The 22828-nt window shown below is 39.5% G+C and overlaps 1 protein-coding gene across 1 annotated transcript; it reads right to left on the bottom strand.

Moving 5' to 3' along the window:
- Nucleotides 1-6937: 6937 nt before the first annotated feature.
- Nucleotides 6938-21148, bottom strand: LOC113526715 (secretagogin). Its single transcript, XM_026914012.3, has 11 exons — nt 20915-21148; nt 20757-20827; nt 18990-19082; nt 17193-17282; nt 17039-17095; nt 15476-15553; nt 12858-12913; nt 11284-11329; nt 11127-11186; nt 10345-10413; nt 6938-8403 (listed from the first exon to the last, which is right to left on the bottom strand). Exons 1-11 carry the CDS (start codon nt 20982-20984, stop codon nt 8275-8277), a joined length of 819 nt encoding a protein of 272 aa, XP_026769813.1. The 5' UTR covers nt 20985-21148; the 3' UTR covers nt 6938-8274.
- Between the last annotated feature and the right edge of the window lie 1680 nt (nt 21149-22828).

The raw sequence follows: 22828 nt of genomic DNA, 5'->3' as shown, positions 1-22828 counted from the left end.
ATTATATGTCACGTGACTCGATCAGCTTGATCTTTGCTTGAAGATTTTGACTTGAATTTATTTTTCTAAGATTCGTTATAGGATTAATTAATTGCATTTTTAAAAAAAATAGACAGACTTCTACATTATATTAGTTTTGGACACAAGGATTTAAAAGTCTAGCAAAATATGTTTATAAAAATACAGAATAACTGTAATACATTTTAAGTCTATACATATATATTTATATATTTATATATATACAGTTCTGTGCAAAAGTCTTAGGCACATGTAAAGAAATGCTGTAGAGTAAAGACGCCTTCAGAAATAATGAAATTAAATGTTTCTACATTAAAAAAAATCCTATAAAGAGCAGTAAACAGTAATAAATGAAACAAAGTCAGTATTTAATGTGACGATCCTTCACTTTAAATAAATAAAGCAGTATCTGAGGTGCAGTGTGTGCAGTTTTATAGGGAAATGAGCTGGAAGTGTTACTGAGCATCTTGCAGAAGCAGCCACAGTTCTTCTGGAGACTTTGACTGTCGACTCGCTTCTTATTTCTGCAGCGAAACCCAGCAGCCTTCATTCTGTTTTTATCTGAAAAGTGTCTCTTATGGAATCTGCTGCTTTCTTTACTGACATACAAACATTTTTCTGGAACATTTCATTTTGTGCTGGAAAACTAATGTTTGGAAACTAAAATGATTTTGTACTGAATCAATAATGTAGAAGCCAGAAAATAAACATCTATAACAAAGTTTGTACTAAAAAAAACTTTTGCACAGTATATATATATATATATATATATATATATATACTAGTAAACAAGCATTACTGTATATCTATCTATCTATATATACCATCTATATAACCATAAATAAAACACACTATATCCACTATTTTTGGAAATTCTTCCATTTTGTAGTTCTATCTGAGGATACAGCAGGGAATATAAAAATATTAATGTCCAGAGCATGAATAATCAGCTGAACAGTAATCCAGGGGTTTCCAGATGTGCAGTAGCTGTAATAATAATAATAATAAGAAGAAGAAGAAGAAGAAGAAGAATTGTTGTTGTTGTTGCTTTATGGGTTTCACTCTCATTTTTTTCAGAAAATGCAGCCCATTTAAATAGAATTAATTAATATAATTAATAATATAATTAATATAATAATAATTAATCATCCAACCCTAAACAATTATTTCCACTAGTCTATGAATAATTTACTAGGTGTATTTTCCAGGTAAAATGCCACTTCACAGCTGGAATCCAACCATCGCTGGAAATCAATAGTGTGATTTTCTCATATAGGTGAAGAGCTTAGTGAGAGTTTTTAAAGCACATTCTGTAGTGTAATTAAAGATTTAACAGACTAATTAAATTAAATTAAATTCCTTAGTTTACCTTTTTAATTAAACATCAGCACACTGCAAATCACCCAGACACCTTTCCCCTCTGAACTCAGTGAAAAACCTTCACCTTTCAGAATTAATGTCCTTAGTGTTTTTAAAGAAGGGAAAGGAAAAATTGTAAAAATAATTTCTTTAAGTTGAAATTGAAGTAGTTGAAAAAGGCTAATGTGCTTTAACAGAAGTAAAACAATAATATTTTCAAGTAGAAGCATTTTATCCGCATATAAAAACAAACTCAAGGTCTAATCATGCTTTTTATATTTTCTGTATGTATTTACATTTCACTATAGCTCTGAATTAATAAACACTCAGTGTTTATCTCATGCTCTCATGGTTTAATCTGCACTGAACAGTGTTGGAGTAAATGGCTGTAGTTTGGCGACACCTAGTGGCGGAATTCAGCATCAACATGGTTTCAAACCCGCGCTGATGAACTCACTTATAAACTTTAATGCTAATTTTTTGTTATTAACTTAGAATTTAATATACAAACCCCATCACAAGATCATTCAAATCCAACTGAAATAATAAAAACAATCAACAAATTAATTAATCCATAAAGAGAGAAAGGAAGAAAAGATATATGGCTTTGATACGTAGATAAAATATTAATGTAATTAGTGTAATTTCATACAAACACTATTTGTGTAGAAGTTAAGGGATCCTTGGCTGCAATTATACCAGAAATATGTGGTGTAAAAAAAATAATAAAAAAATTAATAAAAATAAGTTCAATAAATTATGTTTGGCGGCCATTTTGTGTGTGTGTGTGTGTGTGTGTGTGTGTGTGTGTGTGTGTGTTGGCGCCATCTAGCGGTTGATTTCAGTTTAAACTGTTGTTTAATCCAAAGTCAGTCCAAAAGCAGGTGATTTTGCAAAACCAGTTTCAATTCATTTCAATTTTATTTGTATAGCACTTTTAACAACGGACATTGTAATTGTCATCAAAGCAGCTTTACAGAAATATATAAATTCAAGATATAAGTTTTAAAAGTATGAATTTATCCCTAATGAGTGAGTCAGAGGTGACGGTGGTGAGGAAAAACTCCCTGAGACGATGTGAGGAAGAAACCTTGAGAGGAACCAGGCTCAGAAGGAAACCATCCTCATCTGGGTGACACCCGATAGTGTGATTATAAATCATTCCCTCTATAACTGTGTACTACATGGACAAATAGTGTAATTGTGTAACCAGGAAATTCATCACAGTTTCTCATGAAGTCTGTTTTGTTGATGTTATCAGCTGTTCACTGATGGAGACTTGAGTGTAAAACTGTTCGTGGGAATTGAAGTCCTAAAGTTATCTTGATGGTTTCTAAGAGGATCCATCTTCAGTAATCTCATGATCTTCAGGCTGTGTGTGCTGGAGGCCATCAGCAGCAGTGAGTGATTTCCAGGTGATGAGAACTCCAAGCAGAAGTAGGGCATCAGGATGGATCAGGCAGGTCCAGAGAGCAGAAGGGGTCAGAATCACTGGCATCTCAGGAGAAGGATGTGTAGCTTGACAGAGAGAGAGAGAGAAAGAGAGAGAGAGTGAGAGAGAGAGAGAGAGAGAGAGAGAGAGAGTAGTATGTGTGCAGAGAGCGAGCAGGGACTCTGGCGAGACTCGCTGTAAGAGCATAACTTCACCTCTGAATGTTTTTCTCTATAACATTTCTTTCTCTCTTCCATGTAACCAAACTTAAAAACAACCACAACATGGATGATAATCAGGATTATTGCACCATGTTCATAGGGAGTGTTTAGTTTTGGTGCCATCTAGTGGTGGATTTCAGTATGAACGCAGTCACAAACCTTCAGTATTTCATTTTTATCTTTAGTTTTTAACCACACTTTCTGCTCTCATGCACACAATTATATTAAAATATGTATTTGTATTTGTACATGTACAACATATTTGTGCAATTTTCATACATTAAAATGTTCGATCCTTAAATTTATCTATATTTTGTAATATTTGTGGGTCATGTGATCACGTTACAGGGTAGCAGGTAATGCCATTATGACATCAGCAATCAGTAAATGAAATAATTAAAGAAGGTCAGTGATGATAAATGATGCGTTATGACAAATTATAGCTTTTTGAAATGCAGGTCTTCAGAAAACACGTCTCGCGGTTCTCCACCTGTGGAAGATGCTGTTTCTGTTTGATTATATGTTGTAGTTTATACTTTACAAGTTTGTGTAGAAGAGCCTTTATTTTACTGAATAAATGCTTTTGTGAAGAAACGCTTGCACTGATACTTCTATTAGCAAGTCAAACAGGTGGTTAGTGGATTAGCATAGCTGAATTAGCCTCGTGTGACACCCTGTGATCATTTTATTAAAATTTAAATGAAAATCTGCATAAATTTGGGTTGAAATGTGACTCTGAAACACTTTTCACACTTTTCACCCAAAGCTCACGCATTTAAACATCATAAAATCATTCTGTCAAATTAAATAAACAGGAGAAATGAATAATCAACACTGAAATCGATCAGGTGAGGAAACATGTTTGCTTTTTTATAAATGCTGAAATCAGAACAATTTGTGTTTTTTTGCTCTTTATGCCACTTTCTGAGTGAAATAAACATCTCAAATGTGTGTACAAAATGTGTGTAATGTAAAGTATGTTAAATAACAATAACATATTTTTTAGCTTCTTCTGTCAGGATAAAGGTCCAGTTTTAAAAATGAATTAATGTAATAATTTATTATTGAATTTATTCAAATATTGATTAAATTTATTCATTTTTGTGTGTGTGTGTGTTAATGGGTGAGTCTCTGTGTTATTTGTACAGTGACCTTGTGTGATAGGGCAGCAGTGAATAAACAAATAAATAAATAAATAAATAGTGTGTCTATGAATATTACAATTTTTAAATTTAATTTTTTTTACATTTTTTGAAAACATCGAGTCAAGTAGCTGATGTTCAGGATCATATCAATATTAATAACATGCTACATTTAAACACACACACACACACACACACACACTCACACACACACACAGCATCATCCCAGTTTGTGTGTGTTTGCTGTGGAGCAGCTGGTCTACGCTATGAGCACCAAAGCAGCACAAAGCAAACACACACACACACACACACACACACTATATGCCATTAGCATGTGCGTGATATGTGCTATTATGGTGGTTTCTAAGCAGCAGATGAACATTAACACATCATCAAGGTCTTTGTGTGTGTGTGCGTGTGTGTGTGTGTGTGTGTGTGTGTGTGTGTTTTTCTCCGTCACTGCTCACTGAAAGTGCTGTAAAGCTTTTTAGAAGCTGTAAACACTCACCAGAGTGAATTCTCTGAAAAATATCCCGCAGGTATCAGCAGTATGTCTCTAACACGCACACACACACACACACGCACACGTGCGCACACACGCACACACACACACACACGCACACACACACGCACACACACTCCAGGGATAAATAATACATGTGTGTGTATGTGTGTGTATTAGAGTAGCTGTGTTGCGCATTTTAAGACTTTCTCTGAGTTTATTTCGTAATAATGGGGAATAAATCAGTAATAAATGTTCGGTAGGCACGTACAGGTGTGATGTTCAGTGTGACGTTCGGTGTGACGTTCAGGTGTGACGTTCAGGTGTGACGTTCGGTGTGACGTTCAGGTGTGAGGTTCGGTGTGACGTTCAGTGTGAAGCTCAGTGTGACGTTCAGGTGTGACGCTCAGTGTGACGTTCAGTGTGACGCTCAGTGTGACGTTCAGGTGTGACATTCAGGTGTGACATTCGGTGTGACATTCGGTGTGACGTTCAGGTGTGACGCTCGGTGTGACGTTCAGTGTGACGTTCAGGTGTGACGTTCGGTGTGACGTTCGGTGTGACGTTCAGGTGTGACGTTCGGTGTGACGTTCGGTGTGACGTTCGGTGTGACGTTCAGGTGTGACGTTCAGTGTGATGTTCAGTGTGACGTTCGGTGTGACGTTCGGTGTGACGTTCAGGTGTGACGTTCAGTGTGACGTTCAGGTGTGACGTTCAGTGTGACGTTCAGGTGTGACGTTCGGTGTGACGTTCAGGTGTGACGTTCGGTGTGACGTTCAGTGTGACGTTCAGTGTGACGTTCAGGTGTGACGCTCAGTGTGACGTTCAGTGTGACGCTCAGTGTGACGCTCAGGTGTGACGCTCGGTGTGACGTTCGGTGTGACGTTCAGTGTGACGTTCAGTGTGACGTTCAGGTGTGACGTTCAGTGTGACGTTCAGGTGTGACGTTCAGGTGTGACGCTCGGTGTGACGCTCGGTGTGACGTTCGGTGTGACGTTCGGTGTGACATTCAGGTGTGACGTTCAGTGTGACGTTCAGGTGTGACGTTCAGGTGTGAGGTTCAGTGTGACGTTCAGGTGTGAGGTTCAGTGTGACGTTCAGGTGTGACGTTCGGTGTGACGTTCAGTGTGACGTTCAGGTGTGACGTTCGGTGTGACGTTCAGGTGTGAGGTTCAGTGTGACGTTCAGTGTGACGTTCAGGTGTGACGTTCAGGTGTGACGTTCAGTGTGACGTTCAGGTGTGAGGTTCAGTGTGACGTTCAGTGTGACGTTCAGGTGTGACGTTCAGTGTGACGTTCAGGTGTGAGGTTCAGTGTGACGTTCAGTGTGACGTTCAGGTGTGAGGTTCAGTGTGACGTTCAGTGTGACGTTCAGTGTGACGTTCAGGTGTGAGGTTCAGTGTGACGTTCAGGTGTCAGGTGTATTTATAATAAAATTATAAACAGCTGTCTTCAAATTGTGGGAAAGTTGTTGATGCTCGTGATGTCGCAGTTTGTGTTTATTTTTGTTTTCATTTTATTTTCTCCTGCAGCCGTGAACACGCAAAATACACACGACTCTTTTTCTTCTCCCTCTTTCTCATATTCCTCTTCTTGCACTTTTTCTTCTTCATTGCTGTCTTCCTCTTCATCATCATCTTTTTCCCCACCTTTTCTTCTTCTTCATCTTCATCTTCTTCTTCTTCTTCACCATCTTCTTCATCTTCATATTCATCATCTTCATCCTCTTCATCTTCTACTTCATCTTACTGTTATTCTTGTACTTTTTTTCTCCTTCATCATCATCGTCATCATCATCATCTTCTTCTTGTTATTCAAGTCATTTAAGGACTTTTTGCTGAAACACAATCCTTTAGGAAAATCTCTACTGGTTTCCCTAATGGACTTTACCTGGAATTACATCTCTCTACTTTACTATTGGTTCTTTTTTTAAAAAAATAAATTTAAAAAGACGCAAAAGTCTTCTGCCGCCAGAACAGAGAACTTTCACTGAGACGAAAACCCCCTGAATTATCCAAAGAACCCTTAAAGAACCCTTAAAGAACCCCTGAAGAACCCTTTTCTTTTAAGAGTGTCCCAAGAAGCTAAATGTTAAACTCCTGACAGCTTGTAGACAGTAAAGAGAAAATAATGAGCTATAATTTAGAGTCTGTAAAAAAAAAAAAAAAAAAAAAAAAAAAAAAAGTTATTTAAGGATTCTTTAAGGCTTTAAAATTTCAAACCAATTTCCTTCATTATTAATATAAATAAAAAACAGGAGTCACTTTATATCTTTAACCTTCTTTATTCATCGTTGGAGATCACATGCAGAGGAAAAGACGTGGTGTTTCTCTCACTCCCTGCGGACAGGAATCACAGGAAGTGTTGAGCGTAACTACTCTGTAAATAAGTGCAAATCATTCGATTGTTTAATATACAAGATTGAGCTAAAACCACAGCACATGCAACTGCTCACCGCTAACCGCTAATAAAAACAACGCAGTATTCTTTCACACTACAGAACAGACACGTGCTGATAATTACACCTTCACGTTCACCTCACCGGGACTTACCAGGCTTCTCTCGCCGTTTATTACGACAGCTGTCCTCCATTTTGTGTCACGGAAAAGTCGTACGATGAACAGAACGAAGAGATTTGCTTTAGTTTAAAGATTGATACACACAGCTAGCACATTTTTATTTTTATTTTTATTTATTTTGTGTTTCTGTATTTATACAGTGAGATCAGATTCTAATGAAATAATCTTCTCTCTCTCCTGTAGATGGCGCTGCTGCAACAAGTCAAAAGCTACACAATATAGCTAGCAAGAGTTATCATCATCCTCACTTCGCTAACATTAACACAATGTGAGTGATGATAAACTGAACAGATCGTGGATCTGTAATAAAGCATGAATAATTAATGAACCACTAAATCCATTAGATCCTGATGGAAACCATTAGGATTATTAATTCTCATTAGGAAGCGGAACAGCAGCACTGTTTTATAGCTTCAGCTCTCTCCTGTATCTCCATTAGCGCAATGTGTACAGAGAGATAGCATATCAATAGCTAAACTAACAATTAAGCTAGCTAGCGTTAGAACTGGGATTGAAATTTAGACAAAATTAGGAAGTGTTTGTGAACGAGGAGAACGAGATAATGGGTTAAAGAGAGAAAACAGCTAGCATGGTGGCTTGTATTAGCGGGTTAAAATCCTTATAAATGATGAAACGTGTTTATGCAGAAGAACCGAATGCGCTTTGCTGTAACGAGAAAACAAAACATGGAGGTGCTCCGGCTTACAGCTGTTGTTTGTGCTGCTTTGTGCTGACACACACACACACACACACACACACACACACACACACACACACAGTAAAGATGAGTGATGGGTGATACGGTTATTTTCTCCTGCATATAATAGCATGTGCTGAAAAATGCATCCTGACTCATCTTTAAATGAGCCACAGGAGCAGTGACGTCACGGCAACGGCGTAAATGATCATAAAAAACATTATCAGCACGTGTCTGTAACCGAATTTAAATAGATAATAAATAGCACACGTTTGCAAACAGTCCTACAGCGTCACGCTGCTGTGTAATAACCACAGAACGCGGACTAAGGCTTAGGTTTCATCCCTAAACACAGCGCCAGTTCGTTCTTCTGGATCTTTCCATCTTTATTCACGTCACAGTGGCGCAGCAGCACGACTCTGAACTGGTCCAGCTCCGGGCCCGAGATACTCGGCTGAGAGACGGAGAGAGAAAGAGATGCTCCATCAACTCCAGAATTATTCCCGCATTTCATATTTAAAATAATAATAATAATAATAATAATAATAATAATCAGCAAAAACATATTGGCTTAAAACAATATGGAGGAAATTCACACAAGATGTTTTCTCAAATAGCAAAATTTTTTTCCTTGCTTTTTTTCTTTGCTTTATTAGCTTAAATTAAAGGTGGGATAGTCGATTTGTTTTGTTTTTATTTCTTATTAACCTGAAAAATACATGATTTAAAAAAAAAATGAAGATTTAAGCCACGAGCTCAATAAAAGTGTATTATCTAGCTGAGAAAACCCATTTGGAAAAGTGCGTAACGGTCCTTAGTGCTTGTTTATCTCTGGATAGGCCTCAGTCATTTTATAGACACGCCCCCAACACCATGTTGCTCCGCCCACATCTCAGTCTCAAATCAGCAAGCACACAGCGCTTTTCTTTTGTCCTAAAAAAAATTTAGGACAAAAAATGCAGTAAAGTAGAATAAACAGTGATATCACTTTTCCAAGATGGAGTCGTTTATCACCAGGGAGGGGGATGAAGCTTTGATTGAATTGTTTGAATGAATAATTATTTCATTACAAAGAAAAACAGAACAGTGTCGGGACTCTTGTCCATCCTCGTATATATGTAAGAGTTAACATTTCATGTTTATTTTGTTATAACTTGACTACTGAGCAGCTGAATGGCCTTTCTTTTAGCTAGCGATGATAATAATGCTAACATGCTAATAATAAAAAGGACTGGGAAGGCACTCTTGACCGTCCTCGTAAAGCAGTATGAGTGGGAGTCTAGCTTTACCACTGGGGGCGGAGCTTGGCGTATATGGGTTTTTGTGTATCTATTTGTGTATAAGTGGGATTTTGTGTGTCGTTAGTGTTATAACTCGGCTTTCAAGCAGCTGAACATCCAAGTGCAGAGTCTAGCTTTACCACTGGGGGCGGGGCTTGGTGTATATGGGTGGGACTTGGGCTCAAGGAGTAAAAAAATTTGTTCAAATCTTATTCAACTCCACCTACGTAACCGTTAGAGACCTAATTCTGCCTAATGCAGCTTTAAACCAGTCCCTCCAGGATTTCGCGATTTTGTGATCACATAAATGCTGGAGCTCTTAATTTTTCAAAATTACTGCAGATTTTCCACAGATTTGGGCCAAGACACGTCATGTGACATCATCACAACACACATTCAGCCAAAGCCCTCTTCGATTTACGTGCGACGAACATGAGTATATCTAAAAGGTCTCATTTACCAACAAACATCACTGTGAAAGACCGCACTAAACTATTTCGTGCAAAGTGCAATTTCGCCAAATCAAGTAGTTTTCTCCAAAAAAAAACAAACAAAAAGGACAAAAAAATCTGCAAGTCGCATGGCAAATTTTAAAAATAGTCGCAGCAAATTCAAGCATTTTTGGCCGCAACGATCACAAAAAATCTGCGAAATTCTGTATGAATTGTTTAATAAACCTTCTGATTAATGTTTAGTGGAGCTCCGAGCAGCACTGAGGAACTGTAGCTCCACTGCTGCTTGGAAATGTCCAGGACCTGATTTAGTAGCTTTCTCTCAGGAAGAGTCCTGATTGTGTTTATTTATACTTTTAACTGTTTAAATATTATTATATCCTTGACTTATCTAAGTCAACCACAGCCTCTCTTTTCTGATGTTTGTTCTTTTCGTCCTCATGGTGATGGACGATGAGGAGATTGTGTACGTGCTCAACACAGCATGACGTTCAGAAGGCTGTGAGATAAAAATCTTTAGCTCAGTTTAACGGGATTAAAGCGTCTGTTGAATAAATGCAAATGTAAGGAGTAATGAAAGTTAAATGTTTCTGGCACATCTGTTCCACTGTTCACTATTCACACACACACACACACACACTGTGTAATGATTAACCCACTCACCCTGACCAGCTCCATCATGTCTTTGACGAATCCGTCCACCTCGGGTCCCTCCAGAGCTCCCGTCTTACTCTGGAACAACAACCAGCAATTTACACGACTCGCATCTTCTCATATTAAACTTATTTTCAAGATAAACAATATTAATGAAAGTCTGAAAATCTTCTCCACGGATCGGAGCATTCTGCTTCACATTTACAAACACTGCTCATTTCAACTTGGCATCACGACATTGTAGGAAAATAATCAACTACTGGGTGACGTCATGATGAGACACTCTTACAACGAAGCAATTTGAAAACGATTACAGTTTTATTTAGTAAAAAACAACATGGTAATACACTACACTATGCGTGTATAGTTACGTTTAATGCTACGTCTGCTGATACGAGTTAGTTCCTGTTGTCGCTTACGTTATAGCAGCTATAAACAGTCCTTCCCTCACCAGCCTCTCTTTAATCTCTCAAAAACATGGCTTTCCTCGCAGCAGGAAACTTACTGTACGTTACTTTATCAATAGCGTCATATTGAAGAACAGGTAGGTCCTCAATCATGTTCACGAAGTTACCACACGGTAAAAAAACAACGTAAATGCAGTAAGAGTTAATGATAATGTCAACTACAGCAACATCAATAATACAACAACTATCACTTAGCAAACTGTGAACAAAATGTTTGTCTTCTTTCTTAGGATCAGGTCGGCGTACTGCGAAAGTACTGCTACATCACAGACCAATTTATGCACCAAGCAGTAAAGATACGCAAGCCATGTTAACGCAACTTACAACATCGTAATGAGCGAAGATTTTCTCAAAGTCTCGTTTCCTCTCCACCAGAGTGTTCGCCTGAGGAGGAGGAAAAGAAACCGAACGGATAAGTGCATTCATCAAATCAGAAACTCTGTAAGAGGTTTAAACACAAAGACGCTGAAATTATACTTACGTCTATCTTGAACTGCAACAGGAAGTTCTCCTGTAGAGCCAGGATTCTGGAGGACGAACAACAACGAGCAAGTTAACGCCATCGAACACAATCAGCTGTGCAATTAATGCGCCAGTTTTATTGCATTTAGGCCACACCTCCTTCACGGTGTCTGACACAGAGGCCACGCCTCTTTCCCTGCAATTGAAAGGTACAGAGACCACGCCTCCTTCACCGAGACTGACAGACACAGAGGCCACGCCTCTTTCACTAAGGCTGAGAGGTACAGAGACCACGCCTCCTTCACTGAGACTGACACTTTCAGTAAAGGAGGCGTGGCCTCTGTATCTGTCAGTTCCAGTGTAGGATGTATGATCTGTGTCTGCCGATCCCATTTAAGTCATGACCTATGTGTAAACCAATCGCAGTAAAAGGGGTGTGGCCTAGGTATTAATCAGCGTAAAAGAGGTGTGGCCTAGGTGTCTATCAATTGCAGTCAAAGAGGTGTGGCCTAGGTATTAATCAGCGTAAAAGAGGTGTGGCCTAGGTGTCTATCAATCGCAGTAAAAGAGGTGTGGCCTAGGTGTCTATCAATCGCAGTCAAAGAGGTGTGGCCTAGGTGTCTATCAATCGCAGTAAAAAAGGTGTGGCCTAGGTGTCTATCAGTCGCAGTCAAAGAGGTGTGGCCTAGGTATTAATCACCGTAAAAGAGGTGTGGCCTAGGTGTCTGTCAATCACCGTAAAAGAGGTGTGGCCTAGGTGTCTATCAATCGCAGTAAAAGAGGTGTGGCCTAGGTGTCTATCAGTCGCAGTCAAAGAGGTGTGGCCTAGGTGTCTATCAATCGCAGTAAAAGAGGTGTGGCCTAGGTGTCTATCAGTCGCAGTCAAAGAGGTGTGGCCTAGGTATTAATCACCGTAAAAGAGGTGTGGCCTAGGTGTCTATCAATCACCGTAAAAGAGGTGTGGCCTAGGTGTCTATCAATCACCGTAAAAGAGGTGTGGCCTAGGTGTCTATAAATCAGAGTAAAAGAGGTGTGGCCTAGGTGTCTGTCAATCGCAGTAAAAGAGGTGTGGCTTAGGTGTCTGTCAATCGCAGTAAAAGAGGTGTGGCTTCTTTGTGTTAACTTTGTAAAGACAATATGGCCTCTGTGCCTGTCATTGTCAATAATGGGGTGTGGCTTCTGAGCCTGTCAATCACAATGAAGGAGGCGTGGCCTCTAGGTCATTAATTTTCTTATTAATATTGAGCTGATTGCTGCTTTAAAGAGCTCAAAATTGCATATGAATCATCAGCTGTGTTAAATGTATATTTCATGCATATTTCAGTCTCATAAGTAAAGAAATGTCTTTTGTGATCTTTTAATATGGAGATGTTCTAAAACAACAGCAGAAAGGAATACTTTTACTGATGTGGACGGTTGTCCTGTGAATAATTTTTAATAGATTAGACGTTGCGTATCTGTTCTGCACTGAGAGCTTCACTGTCTGTTTTGTGGTTACTTGCAAGCAATCACTGCTTCTACAGTTTACAACACGCCACTCAGTGAGCTCATAAAGCTGACCACAAAACACATTAACATTCACTCCCACGTTACCGAGCTAAATCAGTCAGATCCAAGCGGCCATCTTTGTTCTTGTCAAATATATTCATCTGCAACAAAAAAAAGAGAGAAACATAATAAACATGTAATACAACATAGTCCAAAAATCTAAGTGATATAAAACATTACAGTAGGAACAATCAACACAGTGGACTTTTTGACCCTACTATATCTTCCATCATCTTTCCATCATACAGCTCACACGCGACTGGAATACATTTATCTTTCCTGCTGAGCAGAGACAAGACGAGTAATCAGGTGGTGTCTGCTGCTGTCCAATCTACTCTTAGATTGAATTGTCTCCCCATAAACAGGGTCATGGGCAAAACACACTCGAGCCAGACACAGACACACCATCATCTCTGGAACATCCATCAGGTACGGCAATAAAATACGGTTCTGGTGGTTATATGGTGCAGGATGGAAAAGCAGGGGCGTAGACAGATGAGATCAGGGGGTGTAGAGTTAGTGTTTCTCAGTGGTCTGAATATTTTTATCTTGAGCCCTTTATAGGATATAAGGTGATCGTGGTTGGACCCTTGAGCGAGGAATCCTGGAATGCCTCAAGGATTGAACGCCCCATTTGTAAGCTTTGGGTCACCCAATGAATACGTATAGTAGAAGAACTAAACAGGAACCGCAACCCATTTTATACATTGTGATCCAACTTCAGTTGGACCAAACATATTTGGACTCTAGCTTTTTTACTTGTCAGGATTATTTGTTCTTTCATAAGAGGCAAATGATAATGTAGAGCTGATTCTTGATGTGGCATCTGTTGTTGTTGTTATTATCATAAAAAAACATTGTGTGGCTGAAAAATCAGAATAAACCAATCAAAGCTTTCGCAGAGGCGTAGGAAGGTAGTTGGGCACCTGGAGCCACAAGCACTGAAGATGCTTCCAAAGGTCAATCACTAAAGTCCAAGTAAATTTCAGACGTTTAATTATAAGGTCCCAATAAAAATCTCAAAAGGACTATGCACAGTGACGCCTCACTATGAGAGTAAATGCTAACTCTCTATCAGCACTGCTGTGTTTGAAGGCTGGTTTAAGAAATTGGAGAGAAAACCCATCTGCGTTATTTTGCAAACAGACAAAGCATTTTTATTGAAAGCTGTTATGATTAGTCACAAGGTGTTGTTTTGCAGTCTAATGTTACTAATGCATGTCGATCAGGAAAAAAAATCAGAATGGATTATGCATTTTATTTCTGCAGAGTAGAATTGCCTCTGGAAGAAATAAGTTTGCTTAGCAATAGCAAGGGACTACAGAAGATCGCGGTAGATTATGCCCAAACAATACTTTCAGTCATAGAAAAAAAAAAGTTTAAACAGATCAAGGACCTAGGCATGGAGGTGTCAAAGACTAACAAACAGAGGACAACACCAGGGTGACTTTAAAACCACTGGTAGGTCAGAAATGCCTCATCATCTGTGAAACACGGTGGTGGTGGTATCACAGCTAGGACTTGGCTATTACACTCAAGTGGACTTGGATCTCTTTATTAATCTCTCCTGATGTTACTGGATAATTTAGAAGCAAACTAAAGCGTCTTGTACATGTTTCCAAATGCCTTAAACCTGAGTGGACAGGACCAGCCCTGTTAGGGAAACTGTCCCAGGTCCGGGTCAGGTAGGACTCAGTGGATCCACTGATGGTAAGGTGTTGAATATGGCAGACCAGGATGGTGCTTCATCTTACAGTACAGGACAATAACCCAAAACACAGCACTAGATTTACTGTCTAGGTCCAAAAATTGGAATGATGTAGGCTGGACTTAAAAAAAAAAACAAAATCCAAAAAGGTCCAATACCAAGCAGGAACTAAAACATGGCTGTAAAACAGTTCTGCCAGAGCCTCATGTGATGCTTTCAACACTTCAAAAAGTCATTAACTACAATGACGTACTAACCATGACCATTTTATTCAAGGCTGTGTTCATTTAGTCACCCTAAGCAATGCATGAAAAAGACTGTGATTCCTATACAGGTATAAATCTCCTTAAATTATAGCTGACATTCTGCTCTTTAACCTCATAGTCATTGTTCCACGTCATTCCACTTGTTCTTTTCACAAGTATCGGTTCCCATTGAGTGAGCACACTCAACGTTGACGGATTAATGACTGAAATTAGTGGCTGGCATTTCACCAAAGTCTCCTGAAGTGAATTATAAAAAGCTGCAGGATGTGAATTTGTAGAACTAGCGGCTTTTCAAAGTTCTTATTCAACACACAGGTCCAAACAACAAATGGCAGTGCAAATTGTAATTGCTTTACAATCAATAGGCATAAATGTCAGTCAACAAGCACCAGGAAAAGATTGTGGGAGAAAACATTGTGCTTTAAAAGCTTCAGTGCAATTCAGCAGGTGGTCACTATGACAATTTGTTAAAAGCCCTACATTCATGGAAAAGCGATTTATTGGATTTATCTTCCTTTACTTACGAGTCAGACAAAAACCAAAACCAGGCCTTGATTATCTTCTGATAAGATGAGACACAACAGATGCTCTCCAATGCTAATCTTATCACACTAATTAGTTTTAAGGGGCTTGATATCCTGTAGACTATTGATCATTGGGCGACAACGAAAGAAAAAAATAAACATTACCATGGTGTCTGTGTATTCATCCAGCTTGTTAGAGGACACTTCCTTTTTGTGCTGTTTAAAAAGATCCTTCAGGAAATTCTGCAAGAGAAATTATTAGTGTTACATATCATTAATTAACCAAACTATAGAGAAGTCCTGCACTGGCCTTTTAGGCCATAATATTGATTGAATTGATCTACAATCAACCAATTTATTGTTTAAATGCCACCTAATACACATCTCCATCACTCAAGCAGTATATTCAGAGAAGGAACCGAACTACAACTAGGTCAGACATAGCAGGAATAAAACTGTTAAACTGGAAAACCTGGAAAGCTGCGACAGATAACTCGCCCTCAAATGGCACTAAATGAGTTTGGCACGACTTGGCATGCAATTTTGTGTGAACTGCTGTACAAGATCCTGGAAAGGTACCAAATTGTGACTGAATGTTCTTTGGGAACCTTGAAGAAAAACATGGCAAGGTTAAATCAGAACTTGACCTGTGATGGAGGGGAATAAACATTAAAAGCACTCAAAGGATGACATATTGAGTGGAGAAATCTCGACCAAGTTTCACCCTGTATCAGATTTCCTGATTCAGGGTTCCACATAGTACCCCAAAGGGCTTCTTCAGGTTCAGGGTTTCCCTATCTGGAACCATTCCAAGCAGATCCTCTTTAGAAAGCTAGAACCTGTTTAAACGTGTTGTGGAGAAAAAGAAATGATTATAATCTGGAGCCAACCACATCATCTGTGAAACTGCTCAGCAGGATACGTTTATGAAAAAAATGTTCCACCTGTCACCATAAAGGGCTTCTTCAGGTTGAGGATTTCCCTATCACAAAAAAAAGACAAATCCGAATGGAAGCTCTTTGGAAAGCTAGAACCTTTACTTACCCAAAAGAACCAAGAGGAACCCTACGGAAGACCACGGCAGATGTTGCCCAAACAGTACGTTCAGTAATAGATCATAGATCAAGAAACAGATCAACGACATAGGCAAAGGAGACTAGGAGACTACCATAAACAGAAGAGAATGCCAGTGTGACCTTCAAACCATTGTTAGCCATCAACATCACAAAGGACAAGCACTTTAGTTAAAAAAAAAAGTGCATAATATTCCTGTCCTGGGATAAGGTCTTATGGACACAAGAGTCCCAGATCACACTGTATAAAATTGATGCAAAGAAGAAAGAGTGGAGAAAAATGAATTATTATAGTCCAGAGCCAACCAACATCATCTGTGAAACATGGTGATGGTAGGATCATGGCTTGAGCTTGATACAAAACCTTAAACCCCAAACTGCTCAGCCAGACACTCCACATAGCACCTCTTCAGGTTGAGGTTGAGAATTTCCCTGTCATGAACTGTTCCAAGTAGATGCTCTTTAGAAAGCTCTTGAGAACCTTCAGTCACCTAGAGAACCCTTGAGGAACCTTTTTTTTTGTAATAATGTACACTTGGTTTGGATTCTGCCTCAGTTGAATGTTACTGTAGATAAAATCCCCCCCAGATGAATAAAGGTCCGTGAAACCGTGATGAGATTTGTGTTGGATGAACAAATGTCGTGACGTTCCTACCCTTAGCTCTGCTGCAGATATATATCCACTGCTGTCCGCATCATACTTCCTCCAGATCTGTGAAGACAAAAAGGAACCCTATTTATCCAGGAGATAGAATATTAAAAATAATTAAAGCTTGATCATGATGATGATGATGATGATGATAGGGGACCTTCATAAACTCTACGCTGTTGTCCAGAGGAGCTTCACGGTGGAATAGCAACAGGAAATTTTCTTTTTCTGGTAGGATCATATTGGCGAGCTAGAGCAGACAAGAACACACAGAGAAGACAATACGAGGGTTTAGCGTCACGGAAATCTGTTCAGGCCATATTGTTTCCTCTAGTGGCTTTTTTGTTTTTCTGGCCAGGGTTTAAACTGAGATTAAAAATCTCTTAATGCTTAAATGATGGATGGTTCTGTTCTTCTCAGAGGATAATGCACAGATGAGATAAAAAGATTGCTGGGAAACAAAGCCACTAAATCATTAGCATTGCGCCTGGTTCAAATACACTGAAGGTTCAATGCCAACGTGTTATTTTGGTACCTCTCAGATTAATATTTTCTTCTTTTTAGACCACCATCCTACACAATGACTCATGCCTTTCCTTTGGTGAATATAAAAATTTCAAACCAATGTGACTTTTTTTTTCTGGATTCATGTCCTATTGCTTGGCAACTGTAACTAAGATGATCTAGGAACAACCACACTTGACCTCTTCAAATCAAATTCCTATTAGATTATGTCCTCTTTCAAGTCAAGGACAATGAGAATGTGGATGCGTGCAGGTCATGGGCATTATGGCACCATAACTCAAACAGAGGATAAACAAAAGACCTGCCTCTGTCTCCTTTCTCCATTACAGGAATCACTTGGATGATGATCAAGTCTACGCTACGTCAGGAATACAAAACAAGTCCTTTCTGTAGCCTTCACTTCAGATTCTTCAATAAGAACCATCCAGACAACCATCTGGAACATTACTATACAAGCTACTTCTACTTGATCTTCAATACCTGCTAAGTCTTTTCAATGTATATGATTTAAGATCTCTAATGGTGCACTTGGTCCCAGGCTAATAAGCTAGCAATAAGGAAACAACCACAAAAGCCTGCAGATCTCCATCATACACAGAGGAACATCAATACCACTCAGGCATTATGTGGGATTTCTGTAAAGAGGCTTTTAAGACAGCCCTGAATCCAAGCTGCGGTCTTTTACACGTCTTTCAAAAGAGAAATGTGGTGGGTTTTTTTCTGTGACCCTCAAATCACTTTCCACACTGCGGAAGCTGAACGTTCATAACTGGTGGAAGTGAATTATTGTTCTGCGTCAAAGAATCTGTGAATTGCAATAACGTATAGCAGATTAGAGAGTAAAAATCTTCAAGAATAAACAATAGATGATGTACTACTGCAAAAACACCAACAAATGTGCAAACTACTGTAATTTGTAGACTAACAGACCGGCCATTAAAACATTAAAACATTTGCAAGCTACCGTAATTCGTAGACTAGCAGATCAGCCGCAAAAAAAGTAACAAATTTGCAAATTACCGTAATTTGTTGACTAGCAGACTGGCCATAAAAACAGTAAATAATTCGCAAACTACCGTAATTCCTCGAGCAGCATGTCTACGGTAAAAAATACTAAGAATTGTGCCAACTAATATAATTTCTGGACTAGCATGCTTACTGTAAAAATACAAACAATTGCGCAAACTACCGTAAATTATGGACTAGCAGATCTACCTTAAAAGCACAAACAACTATAAAAAAAAGTTTCCTGGAGTAACACAGCTACTAATAACTAATAACGCAGACGTCATAGCGTGTGATGGTGCATCAGTCCCAGTGCCAATTTTATAATGGATTTTAATTCATCACTAAACATCTCTGGAGCAGATCGAGCGGTTCGAGTCTCGTTCCAGTTTAACGATGTGTAAAGAAGTGTTGATTAAAGTCTCACTTCCTGGATCTGCAGGCGACCGTCGGCCGTGACGTCGTAGGCGGACATGAACCTGGCCTTCAGCTGCTGCACTTTCTCCTCCGTTATCTTATCCTGGAGAAGTGGAGAAAAACAAGCTGGTTACCATGACCACTAGCTGCCTGTTTGTCCACACACACACACACACACACACACATATACTGGAGTAGCACATCTAATATAATTAATATAAAACACCATCAAATGTTCAACTACTACCGTAATTTCTGAACTCACTGTTTCTCTTTTCATAGATTTGTGTGTTTGCATCAAATTTGTTAACATGTGCTCATTTTTTACTCCAAAGACTTTGTCAGTACTTTTGTGGGCGGGGCTACGCACTATAGTACTAAATAAACACCATAACTTCAGACCAATCACGTTGCAGATCAGACAGTGACACTCTGGTACACTCCGCAAACTCTGCATGCTAAGATCCCCAGCTAGCTAACTTAGCTGATGCTAGTGTTGAACAGAACATGGTTGCCATGGTAATGTAACATTATATTGTGACATGTTTGGAGGCTGTTAATGTACATTCGTATTTTCTCACAGATTTATTTTAGACTCTGATACTGAAATCGTACTCGTGTGAATTAGCTAGCAGTTAGATACCTGCTAAACTAGCCAAGTTATCTAATATCACTAACATTTGATAAGAAGATCAGTGTTTCTAATTTGCATATTCATGCATATTTATGCATATTCATATTTATACGCATATCCTGCTAGTTCTTAATGAAGGTATTGGTGTAGAAACAGTTCAAGTCCGTTTTAGTGAGAAGTTCCTCTGCCAGAAATAAAAGCGTTAGTGAATTTTTTTTTTTTTTTTAACACCATATTTTTGTCGTTTGTGCCACTGCATACGATCAAACCACAGAAGATACGAACAGCACTTCTGACCTCAGTTTCCTGTTGATTAACTGTGTCAGTTCCTGTGAAGAAGCATGTTTAGCTGATTAAAAATTTACATGTGATGTTTGATGCAGAGAACTCATGCAGCGAAGTTAAACAACGAAAATTAACGAATATAAAAATAATCTCACACTGAACTCATCATCATCATCATCATCATCATCAGCAGCACTCTGGCTAAATTCATTTCATCAATTCACCGCTGCTCCTCAAACTCAGATCATCAGAACACCAGCAGGAGTTCATGCAGGACTGAAGATGAGATAATGAACCTTCTGTTTATCTGGATAGAGCTGAATGCAAAAGTTTGTGCGCCCTTCCTTCATATTCAATGACAGCAACAAGATATTTAACATGATTTTTTCTTTTTTTTTTAGGAAGGAATGCTCAGCTGTTGCTTTTGGTCAACACTCTCTCTTTCCACTTTGATACATTTTTTTTTATCTCCTTCTGCAGATCTGTAAAAGGTTGATATTTTCAAGGTTTAAGGTGTGTGCTAGGGTGTTTTCCTGATTCTCGCTCCCTCTTAACTCGAACTGCTCGAGGTTTTGAGGCTGTTTGAGCTTTTTCTTGCTTTAAATAAGACATTAACATGTCAGAGGGGGGTATAAACTTTTGAGCACAGTCATGTAGCAGACACGGTTGCTGTATGTTGTAAGAAGATCTCAGAAAACCTCAGAAAAGACCTGCATTTTTTTTTTTTGTGATAAAATCTAGAAAATACAAAAAGACATCCTTCCATCCAGAAACTTAACAGGGGAGGGGGGTATAAACTTTTGCACCCGCCCCTCTTTATAAACATAGAGTATTATTTTAATATTTTTTGTGACGTACCCCAGGTCCCAGTTTTATCAGAAGGTGCCGAAAAAATGCATCCAGCTCCTTCCCCTCGATGTAGCCGTTATCTGGAACACATTCACTCATGAGAGAAAAATATCTAGATTTTTTAACAATTCATACAAAACAAAGAAATAAAATCTCTTTATTCTCACCGTCTGCATCGAAGTGTTGCCAGATGCGCAGAAATCCTGCAGCGTCCAGCTGGTCCAGAGCGCAGTCCATGTCCTGAGTGAGAGTAAATGTTCTCTATACAGACAGGAAATAATTTAACACAAAGGGGAAATAATAAAGTTTAAAGAGGAAATAAGAGCGTAACGCTGCTGTTTCACCGAGAGAGAGAGAGAGAGAGAGAGAGAGAGAGTCTGAGCAAAGTGAGGCTGAACCACTAACTGTACAACTACAACTCCACCTCCCTCCCTCCCTCCCTCCCTCTGTCCCTCTCTCTCTCTTTCTCTCTCTGTGCTTTTCTCCCTCTAGGGCAGACTGTGTGTGTGTGTGTGTGTGTGTGTGTGCCATCCATTATACACACAGAACCCTGTTATTATAATAAAATGAACTTCATATTCAGTCTGAAGATCAATAAACAGAGACAACAGACAGACAGAGACACACATACATACATATAGATAGATAGATAGATATGGTAAGAGAGACAGACAGATAGATGGATAGAGAGATAGAGGCAGGATGATTCCACCTGGCAGACAGATAAACAGAGATAAACATAAAAAGACATACAGCTGTAGATTCTTCTTCTTCTTCTTCTTCTTCTTCTTCTTCTTATTATTATTGTTGTTGTTGTTGTTTGTTTGTTTGTTTACAGTCTTTATTATAACTGATACAGTCATTATCTGTAACACTGTGGGAGTTTAGTGTTTAGTGCTTTACTCTGTGCATGTTTACTGTGTTACTGCAGCACCATCTAGTGTCCACTTTCATCTCACCTCAGTTCCTTGTGTTTGTTTTTGTGTGTGTGTGTGTGTGTGTGTGTGTGTGTGTGTGTGTGTGTGTGTGTTGCTCGGTAGTATTTTTGTGAAGTACCCTTGACTGGACAGCTAGTGACTGATGGTGCACACTTACACATATCTGGCCCACATTCCACTCCAGGATGAGCTCACACAGGCACAGAGAGAGAGAGAGAGAAAGAGAGAGAGAGAGAGAGGGACAGAGAGAGAGAGGGAGAGAGAGACACAGGAAGAGGTGGAGAGAGAGACACAGAGAGAGAGAGAGAGAGAGAGAGAGACAGGGACACAGGAAGAGAGAGAGAGAGAGGGAGACAAAGAGAGAGAGGGAGACAGAGACACAGGAAGAGGGGGAGAGAGAGAGACACAGAGAGAGAGAGAGAGAGAGAGAGAGAGACAGGGACACAGGAAGAGAGAGAGAGAGAGAGAGAGACAGGGACACAGGAAGAGAGAGAGAGAGAGCGAGAGCGTGAGAGAGGGAGAGAGAGACACAGGAAGAGGGGGAGAGAGGGGGAGAGAGAGAGACAGAGAGAGAGAGAGAGAGAGAGAGAGACAGAGAGAGAGGGAGAGAGAGACACAGGAAGAGGGGGAGAGAGGGGGAGAGAGAGAGACAGAGAGAGAGAGAGAGAGAGAGAGAGAGACAGAGAGAGAGGGAGAGAGAGACACAGGAAGAGGGGGAGAGAGGGGGAGAGAGAGAGAGGGAAAGAGAGGGAGATGGACACGGACACAAAGAGAGAGAGGGAGAGACAAAGAGAGAGAGAGAGAGAGAGAGAGAGAGAGAGAGAGAGAGAGAGAGAGAGGGAGATGGAAATGAACCCAGAACGTATGGAAGTTCATGTCCTGTGCTTATAAAAGAAGTTGAATGCAGCTGAACTCCCTGATCACACTGATCGGAGAACTGTCCCAGTGGGCGTGGCCTAATATTCTAATGAGCAGCTTGATTGACTCCCAGTCTGTGACGCCACTCAAGCAGAAATAAAGCATTGATAACTCAATCCAAAATACGGAGGCGTGTCCTGACACAAGCACACAAAGTTCTGGCACCTCCTTAATGATCTATAAATCAAGGTGCGTTTGCGGAAACTGATTTGTTCCTTGGAGCAA

The sequence above is a fragment of the Pangasianodon hypophthalmus genome, chromosome 1, assembly GCF_027358585.1.
Source record: "Pangasianodon hypophthalmus isolate fPanHyp1 chromosome 1, fPanHyp1.pri, whole genome shotgun sequence".
NCBI lineage: Eukaryota > Metazoa > Chordata > Actinopteri > Siluriformes > Pangasiidae > Pangasianodon > Pangasianodon hypophthalmus.
The sequence above is the reverse complement of the archived record's forward strand: the minus strand, read 5'-3'. Positions and strand labels throughout refer to the sequence as shown.

What these genes read in the sequence shown, in the direction of transcription:
- LOC113526715 (XM_026914012.3), bottom strand. Translation starts at nt 20,984, where the DNA reads ATGGACTGCGCTCTGGACCAGCTGGACGCTGCAGGATTTCTGCGCATC. An exon ending in TATCTGCAGCAGAGCTAAGG is followed by an intron (nt 15,554 to 17,038) that starts GTAGGAACGTCA and finishes TTTCTCTTGCAG; the next exon opens with AATTTCCTGAAGGATCTTTT. An exon ending in ACATGATGGAGCTGGTCAGG is followed by an intron (nt 8,404 to 10,344) that starts GTGAGTGGGTTA and finishes TCCGTCTCTCAG; the next exon opens with CCGAGTATCTCGGGCCCGGA.